We start from the raw sequence: 9,488 nt of genomic DNA, 5'->3' as shown, positions 1-9,488 counted from the left end.
ACCTCCCTTTCAAGATGGTAAAGTTCATTAGGACGGGGTTTTGAGTTTATATTCATGCATCTGCAACAGTTAAAAATGCCTGGCAGGTACCCAATGGTTGGATGCATCATAGGCAGGCTCCAACCTGAAAGTATGTAGGGACATACAAGTCCCCAGATCTTGGGGGTGGGGAATCCCTCTGCAGCCCAGCCCGTGATGTCGAATCCAGATAAGGTGGTGCCTGGGGAATCCCAGGGTGAAAAGCACCCGGCATAATGGATCTACCTAGAATCGAGCAGGCGAATGAGTGTGTGTGTTGATGGGAGGGAGGAGTGTCCTAATGGAGCTTATAGGCCTCAGTTTCCCCAGCCGTTCACAGCAAGGTCGACGGCCCCAGAAGCGCCCTAACAGGTAGCCTTGAACAGACTCACGCCAGGGGCTGGCGGCGGGCTGCGCAGGCTTGAGGGGCGGGGCCTCACAGATCCTCCAGGCAGGTAGAGGGCGCTCCAGGCGGGTCTTCCAGAGCAGTCGCGCGCCGCTGGGAGGGGAAGGAAGACGTTCTAGCCGCCAGGCCGTGGCGCAGTGCTTGTCGGGAAGGCGGCGGGCGGGTCGGGCCTTTGGCGGGCAGCGGCAGGCGTCATGGTTGGCGGCGAGGCGGCCGCTGCCGTGGAGGAGCTGGTTTCTGGGGTGCGGCAGGCGGCCGACTTCGCCGAGCAGTTCCGCTCCTACTCAGAGAGCGAGAAGCAATGGAAGGCCCGCATGGAATTCATCCTGCGCCATCTGCCCGACTACCGCGACCCGCCCGACGGCGGCGGCCGCCTGGACCAGTTGCTGTCCCTGTCCATGGTCTGGGCCAACCACCTCTTCCTGGGCTGCAGGTGCGGATCCCCCCCCACCCCCGACCCTGGGCCCCTCTCCCCGGGTTCGCCCCTGGCGGGAACCCTGCCCCCCCACCCCAGTGACCCCGCCTCCGATCTGCGATCCCATTGGCCGGGCCTCTGGTCGATGCCCTTCTTGAGGCCCCCCTACCCCACCCCTACCCCAGCAAAGATGCTTATTACCTTCTCAGAGCCTCAGTGTCCCCATTTGGGGGGGGGGGGAAAGGATCGACTGCCATAGTTTTAACTGTGGAGGGTTCCAAGATCTAAGCCCTTTGTCCCGTTGGGGTTTCTTTGCACTGTTGTGCTGTTCTTGGCCACACTGTCATCTTTGCAGGGTGCATTGGCAATCCGTCCGTTACCTCCTTTCACCCCCCCATGGCAACAAGGCAGAAACCGAAGGGCATTCCTCTCCCCATCTGACGCCGTTGTTGAGGCAAAGGAAAGGATGGTATACCCAGGCAACTTCTGGAAGAATGTACTCTGTGACTCTTGACTTATTTCTCCCCCTTTCTCCCGAGCTTACCTGCTTTCCCTTTTATGAGAATAACATACCTTGTCAAGGTCCCCTGTTGTCAAGATCCTGAAGTGTATTTCATGCTAACTACTGCTCCCACAGGCCTGCTTTTTTTTTCTTTTTCTTTCTTTTTTTTTTTTGCCAGTCCTGGGACTTGAACTCATCCTGGGCACTGTCCCTGAGCTTCTTTTGCTCAAGGTTAGCACTCTACCACTTGAGCCACAATGCCATTTCCTGCTTTCTCTGTTTTATGTAGGACTGAGGAACTGAACCCAGGGCTTCATGCATGCTAGACAAGGACTCTTATCACTAAGCCACATTTCAAGCCCTCCCTCCTTTTTTTTTTTTTGGTGCCAGTACTGGGACTTGAACTCAGGTCCTTGGCACTGTCCTTTACCTTTTTCCACTCAGAATTAATGCTCTACCATTTGAGAGAGGGCTCGCTTTTGAAGTCACTGACATTTCCTTTATCCCATCATGTAGCAGGTCACAGACTTTGAGCTGCTTTATACTTTTTTGAGTGTGCTTGTGTGGAGGTACTGGAACTTGAAATGAAGGCTTGGTTATGTTCTGGAGCTTTTTTCATTCAAGGTTATTGCTCTACCACTTGATACTGGACACTGTCCCTGAGCTGTTTTTTACTAGCACTCTACTACTTGAGCCACAGCACCACTTCCAGCTTTTTCTGTTTATGTGGTACTGAGGAATCAAACCCAGGGCTTCATGCATGCTGGGCAAGCACTCTACCAACTAAGCCACATTCCTAGCAACCCCCTGCCAGAAAGCCATTTGGTTTTTGTTCCCCATATTGGGACATTTATTAGAACAGGATGTGAGGAAGCCAAGCCAGGTGTACCCATCTCAGACACACCTATCTCTTCTGCCTTTTGTATACTCCTGGGAAATCTTTATTAACAGAATCTAAGCGTAGGCAGATGGGCAAAGAAGTGAACAAATGGTCACATGATGTTGTTTTCATCAAACCAACATTCTGCATGTTTTTAAAGTTGTCAAAAGATATTTTTGGCTCTCGTACCATATTCATAAATATATACTGCCAGATGTATGGTGCCTCTGCTTTTGTAAATCTTAAAGCATCTGTTCTGTCATCATTATTAAAGCCTATTTGTCTACCCACAAGCAGGAAGAACTGTGTCCTAACCTTGTGCTGAACAAACATAGGTTTCTTCTGTAGTATCAGATTAGCCCTTTGAAGAACCCTATGCAATAGCATGTGCCTGTAGTCCCAGTTACTGGAGAGGCCAAAGAAGAATCACAAGTCCAGGAATTCAGGTTCGGCCTGGACAATATAGCTAGACCTCACCTTTAAAAAACAAAACACATTCCTCTGAGTGACTGTATAATCCAGTAACTGATCATTTCTTATTTACCTCCGGTGACCAATTCTTCTAAGGTTCTTACTTGACAACTTTTTATTGTGCAGTTACAATAAAGATCTTCTAGACAAGGTGATGGAGATGGCTGATGGGATTGAAGTGGAAGATCTGCCACAATTTACAACCAGAAGTGAATTAATGAAAAAGGTAAATAGGATTTTCAAGTATAGAAAGTGACAAGGTGGTGGTGTTCAGTTAATGGCCTGCTTTGATGACCATGTTATGATGTTGCTTTCTGAATGCTTGTGTACTAACACAGATCTAAATCCCTTTATTTGTATTTCCCCACAATGGTGCAAACCCTTCCATAACTGGATAACAACTGAGAATAAATTATGCAACATTGGCAGAATAAACCTCTTCATTTTGTCTAGGAATACTCTTTTTCCTTTTTCCTGTGGTGCTAGGGATTGAATCCCTAGCCCTGAGTTATTCCACTTTAAGTTTTTGGCTTGATTTTGGCTCTGACTTGATAAGGACATGGCTGGGGTAATATCCTGATATCATGGTTGTTCCCTAATCAGCAGGGTTTAGTCTGATCTTGGGCTGTGGACAGGGAATTCTTGCCTGGAGTCTTGTATCTGGATCATGGAGAACTTACCATGGATATTGTAGCAGAAAGAACCCTAGAGGGTGAGGCTAGGCATGGCAGCCTTGTCAGAATGAACCACTCTACTCCTCCTTTCCCAGACATGCATTTTTCATATTTGCCCTAGTCTCCTCAGACAGCAGGATTAATAGCTCTCTCGACTCCTTTGGCATTTGCTTAGGCCTCTTTTCTGGCAGACTGTGACCTTAATGGTGCCTGATGTTTTAGTCTTAATAACTAATTGCAAGAAAGTACTCAGAAATTTGAAAATTGACCAAATCAATAAAGAGCTTCTGGTTCCTTTTCAGCTTTACTCTCAGAAACATAGGAAGTTTCCTTGTTGCACTTCAGTTGGGCTTGTGTGGGGAGGCAGGGCACATAAAGAGGCTCCCTTTTGGTTACTTCAAGACCTAAAGAAATCCTTAGCTGCCCAAAAAGTAGTTCAGTCCCAAGATTCACTTGGTTTGTGGAAGGGAAGGAAGGATAGAGGGAGGAAAAGAAAGGTTTAGGATTTAGACCTAGAGCCAGAAGCTTCAGGTTGGTGTTTGGTTGTTTTAAAGTCCACTGCTAACAGGAGCTGTTTTTAGCCAGTGAGCTATGTATTCAGAGTTAAGGCTTTATGGAGCCTCTCATGTACTCGTTTTTTTTTGAAGTTTGAACTCAGAACCTCATGCTTACCAGGCAGTCATTTGAACCAAAATACTACAGCCCTCATATAGTACTTTTATTTTATAAAAATAATTTTTTATTGAGATTAAGTGATGATATAAATTCCACAAATTTCACAGTATTGTGGGATAGTGATACTTAAAGTCACAAACGCATTTTAACCTTCACAAGGCAAATTGTCATTATCATGGACTCTAAAGATTGTGAATTCTATAAGTTTTGACCATACAACTATTACTTCCAAATTGGGTGATATGTACATTTCTTTCCTTTTGCTTAGTATAAGCTGTTCCCTCTTTCCCTCTCATTCCCTCCCTTCATATAGTACTTTGAAGGAAATCCCTGGGCATTCCTTTCTGGGTGTCCCAGAGTGGTAAAGTTTTGGGGGCCCAGCCAGAAAGGAAGTAGAATTTCTGGCTGCAAGACTTCTTGGGGTAGGGGCAGGCAGGGAATGGGAGAAGTCTTCATTTTCTAATTGCTGTGGTAGCTTTTTTTTGCTTTTTGTTTCTTTCTTTCTTTTCTTTTTTTTTTTTTTTTTTGGGTCCGGTCGTGGGGCCTGAACTCTGGGCCTGGGTGCTGTCCCTCAGCTCTTCAGCTCAAGGCTAGCGCTCTACCACTTGAGCCACAGCACCACTTCCGGCTTTTTTCTTTTTTCTTATGTGGTGCTGAGGAATCGAACCCAGGGCCTCATGCATGCAAGGCAAGCACTCTACCACTGAGCCACCTTCCCAGCCCATTGCTTTTTGTTTCTAAGAGATTTTCTGGCCATCCTCATGCCTGTTTTTCTATTAGTTCTCCATTATAGTTGTTGGTTGAGTATGTTTGTGTGTATGTTAGGAAGAGTTATGTGAACTGTTGAATGTCACAGGGGTCTCACACCTTAAAAAATGTACGGAGCCCACCATTAAGATTCTTTCTTTGAGGGCTTGGAAGGTGGCTCAGTGGTAGAGCACTTGCCTTGCATGCCTGAGGCCCTGAGTTCGATTCCTCAGCACCACATAAGCAAAAAGAAAAAAGCCGGAAGTGGCGCTGTGGCTCAAGTGGTAGAGCGCTAGCCTTGAGCTGAAGAGCTGAGGGACAGCGCCCAGGCCCAGAGTTCAGACCCCACGACCAGACCCAAAAAAAAAAAAAAAAATTCTTTCTTTGACACTTTCAGTTTGCATCTGTACCTGGAAGAAGCCTGCATGGAGGTCATAATCCTATAGTTGTGTTTTGGGATTATGTGTTGTCATTTGCTTCATATAAAACTTTTCTTAGTAATTTTCAGCCATTTATAACAGTGAAAAGTGAGTGCATTGAGTCTTGCCAGTGAAGACCCTTCTTAGAACTGTGGCTCAGTGGTGGATCACTTGCCTAGCATTCATAAGGCCCTGAGTTCAGTCCCCAGCACCACCAACATGCTACCACCCGGAAAGCAGGTCCTCTACCTGTGTGTCATGATGCTTCTGTGGTATGGAAGGAAGGCGCTCTTCTCCATTGAGTGCCACCCCAAGGACCCATTGGAGAGAGAACCTTGGCGTCCTCACAGCATGATTTCCTTTGTCTTCAGCTTTTTCGTGTCATGGAAGGAAGCTAGCAAACATCAGGCTACATTGCCAGCCCACCGATGAAAAACCTTGATGTCAAGCCATGCACCTGAAAATGTGTGTTGCTGTGCTTTCAGAATTGATCCTTGGCTCTAAAATTAGAGTTAAGTGGGGCTTTCAAGCTAGCTAGCAAGTAGAAATGAATTGCCTGGCATTGTTGACATCTTAAGACCAGACAGTGAAGATGAGTTAAGAGACATGAGCTCTCTGAAATAAGATATTAAAAATATTTTCTGGCTACTCTGCAGCTCTGGGTCAAGTACATCTTTGAGATCTGTCCAACATTATTATTATTATTATTTTGCCTGAGAACTGAGCATTGGCCTTTGACAGGTGGATTTGCTGAACAGTTACAGTGTATGATTTTGTTCCGAAAAGGTGGGGGGGATACACTGAGCAAACGATCCCTTGCAGTCTGTTGTTTTCTGTGCCGCCAAGCTTACCCCACTAATGAGCCATAGAAAACGGCAGCAGCTGACTCCAGAAGGGGATAATTTCCAAGGTCATGTCTTGAAGAGACAAGTGGCTGACTGGGAAACTGTCATTCTCAGCTTAAGGAGGTTGCCTCATTCATTTTTTTTTTCTTCTTCCTGATAACATTCTTAATCCAAAAATGAAACATGGCAACATGCACTCATAGGGACAAGAGGTAAAATAGGAAAGTCACACGGACCCACCTTTCAGGAAAGCTATGCATGAAAGCCCAGTTTTGACAAGCTCTGATGAAAACAGCCACGTGTAGAAGTATTGGTGAGAACTTAAAAAAAAATTCGCCCTTTCAGACTCAGTAAATCAGAGGTGGTTTTGCATCCCAAGGTCAATGTTCAGTGGAGCTACTTGTATTTTTACTGTACTTCCATTAGAAGTCAGAAAAGCTGGGTCCCACTCCATGAGCCAGTCATGTCTCATGCCCACGCTGGCTGTGTCTACTTATAACAGCACAGACCAGAAGAAGCTGTATGTTACAGTTGTGTGGGTTTATCCTGTTGGAAATTTAAGAAGGGACTTATGGGACCTTTTCCTTTAGGACTAAAGGTGGTTTGTTTAGATGTTCATAGTCCTGAAAGGAGAAAGGGCTTCTTTTATTATGCTTTTGTTAAGGGCTTTTGGCTTCTCTAGGAAATAGGTCATACCTTGACATCTCTGATTACTGAAAAGACTCTCAGGATTGATTCACTCACACTGCTCAATGTTAAGGAAATCCATTCAAATACAAGGTGAGAGCCAAAGCGATTTCTTCACACCCTCCTCAAAAGTTGTCCAGAGCCAAGTTTAAATTTACCAGAGGTGCTAGAGTACCCAGAAAGAATATATGTGCTCTAGTTCACCGATGTTTGAAGACATGCTTTTACAGTTTTCTAATAGTGTGAACTCCAGAAATAGATAACCTATGCCTGACTCAACATGAAATATTGTGAATGACTACCTGATTCTGTGTTTAATTTAGAACAGTGTTTCCATGATGCTTCTTTTAGAACCTTTCATTGTGGAGCAGGACAGGAAAAGTTGCATTTGAAGTATTTCCGTTACCACAGTAAGTTGCGAACACTTAAGAGACTGAAGTGACAAGGCAGGAAAATTGAGGTTCTGGCTTCCAAATGGATGGTGTGGTCAAGGCTCTGCTGAATTTCCTATGTGTAGTAAAATATTAATAATATCTGAGTAGACTTACCATCTGGATAGTACATAAATATTCTATCAGTGCTCCATTTTAATTTATAAAGATGAATTTGATTCCGTGGGCTTCATGACTACATAACCTTTCCTTTTTTTTCTCCCAGCATCAAAGCTAAGGCAGAAGATTTATCACCTTCCCCTCACCGGCGGCAGGCAGAAAGAGGACGCTGGGTGACAGCATGGCAGCTCTCAAGATTCCTGCCATTGCCAACGTAGAAGTTGGAATGACAAGGAATCAGCCTACACGGGCCTTTAAAAGTCTGCATTCCTCCCGTAGCTATTGCTGCAAAAGTATGCATGGATATTTATGTATTTATAAATTGTCTATTTCATCATTGTACAAGCAAACTTCGTTTAAAATGCCCCCTTTTTTGAAGTTGATGTAATAGTTTGGATTTTTCAACAATGTACCTTATGTGATTGTTTTTTGGACCGTTTTGTTCCCTACTGAGACAAACCAGATCCGTTGTACCATGCCCCTACTCTATGGCTATACATACTTATCTTCTTGTAAGAAATTAGAGTCAGTCATAGGCCTGAGAGGCCATGAGCTAGCTCATGGGAAGATGCAGCCTACAGAAAAGTATTTGCCTTATTTTAAAATTCATCGGGGAATGGGGATGTAAGCTTAGTGGCAGATCACTTGCCAGGGATGCTCAGGGCCCTGGGTTCTGTTCCCAGGACTGTAGATAAAGTAAATGAAGTTCATTGATAGGAAATTCATTCGGCTGGTCTTCCAGGCAGCTCAGTAAACCCCATGTTGTCCTTGTCTCTGGATCTTCCAGATTTGAGAAAATGTCCTGCATGTATTATCTCAAGAAATACTGAGAATTTGGTATTTTAATATTCCTCTGTTAATGTATGTGTTCTGTGCTGCCTTCGTGTCCTTTTGTTTAGTCTCACCATTAAGTCTATACGTTTAGGTATAGGCAACAAGAGGGGGTTCATTACCGGAGGTAGTATAACTACAACAACAGGACCCCTCACTGTAAGTACGGAGCTTAGTACAGGAAACTGGTAACTGAGACTGTAGCACTTGCCTTAGTTTAATCTACTGGTGAATACAGGTAAGCTAGCCACTGGAAGTGAGGAGCAGGGCTGGTGGGGAACATGGTGTCTGAGGCAAAGATGGGATCGCACTCACTCACGGAGGGAAATGAAGGCCAGGCAGCATGCCTCATAGGGGCTACTCTGTGCAGCCTCTAGTTCTGTTCTCCCTAGTGACCAATAGGAGGGATCCAGTGAAGTCAGGATCTCCAATCTGTAACCTCAGACCTGTTTCCTGTTAGAATGCCATAGAGAGCTATGGCAAGGATTAAGATAGCAAATGTTGAGGGCCAAGCAGTTCTTTGAGTGTTAGCCACATCTTTTCCTCAAATGCAGCCTAGCTTTTTTTCCACTGTTTGCAAATTCATGAGGCTTAAAATTTCATTACAAAATGGAAAAAAAAAACCCCATCAATGTCCAATTCACCTTTGTCTCATGGATTTCCTGTATGATCAAAACCCCAATAAAGTATCCTTTCCATTGTATGAAGTTTAAATTGTGGCATGATTCCCAATCTTTCAGCTTAATTTGCAGGGCTAGGAATCAAACCCAGGACTTGATAAGTGCTTTACTACTGAGCCACATTTCCACTTTTATTCTTTTCTTTATTTTGGTGACTACCTTCAGAAAATTTCTTTGTAAAATAATTCCTTAGAGTGTGGTCCACACCATCAACCTTCTGCCTTATCAGAAGAATTCCATGTGGACTGTGGCTTATATTTGTGGACACTGGAAAAAACCCCTGCCTATTCTTCCTCTGCTTTGTGGTCTATAGTAAGATGTATTCTGTCCCATCTGAACTGAAAGTCTCACATATCAAGTAACTTGTGTCACTTACTCTATCTTTAAAGAATCTCTACTAACAAACATAAGGTCCTGAGTTCAAACCAAGCACCACCACTACCCCCACCCCCCAAAAGGTCTCTGGTTTCTGCTGGGCCCCAATGTCTGGAAGAAGATGGTCAACATTTGGTGTATGAGAACTTGTGTTGTATAATGTAGTTTGTTTTTTTTGAGCTAGTATAGGGACCTGAACTCTGCCTCCTGCTTTCATTCTGCTTTCTGGCTCTCAGTTGGCACTCTACCACTTGAACAATGCTCTAGTCCTGCATTTTGCTGGTTAGTTGGAGATGGGAATCTCAGATTTTT

The 9,488-nt window shown here is 44.7% G+C and overlaps 1 protein-coding gene across 1 annotated transcript; it reads left to right on the top strand.

Moving 5' to 3' along the window:
• The first annotated feature begins 549 nt into the window (after nucleotides 1-549).
• On the top strand, nucleotides 550-8,824 carry Cdkn2aipnl (CDKN2A interacting protein N-terminal like). The gene is made up of 3 exons (XM_069993776.1): nucleotides 550-857; nucleotides 2,819-2,918; nucleotides 7,397-8,824. The coding sequence occupies exons 1-3, from the start codon at nucleotides 619-621 to the stop codon at nucleotides 7,406-7,408; spliced, it is 351 nt and encodes a 116-aa protein (XP_069849877.1). The 5' UTR covers nucleotides 550-618; the 3' UTR covers nucleotides 7,409-8,824.
• Nucleotides 8,825-9,488: the final 664 nt, after the last annotated feature.

The sequence above is a fragment of the Dipodomys merriami genome, unplaced genomic scaffold (genome assembly GCF_024711535.1).
Source record: "Dipodomys merriami isolate MVZ:Mamm:240054 unplaced genomic scaffold, mDipMer1.0.p SCAF_44, whole genome shotgun sequence".
Classification (NCBI taxonomy): Eukaryota; Metazoa; Chordata; class Mammalia; order Rodentia; family Heteromyidae; genus Dipodomys; species Dipodomys merriami.
The sequence above is the reverse complement of the archived record's forward strand: the minus strand, read 5'-3'. Positions and strand labels throughout refer to the sequence as shown.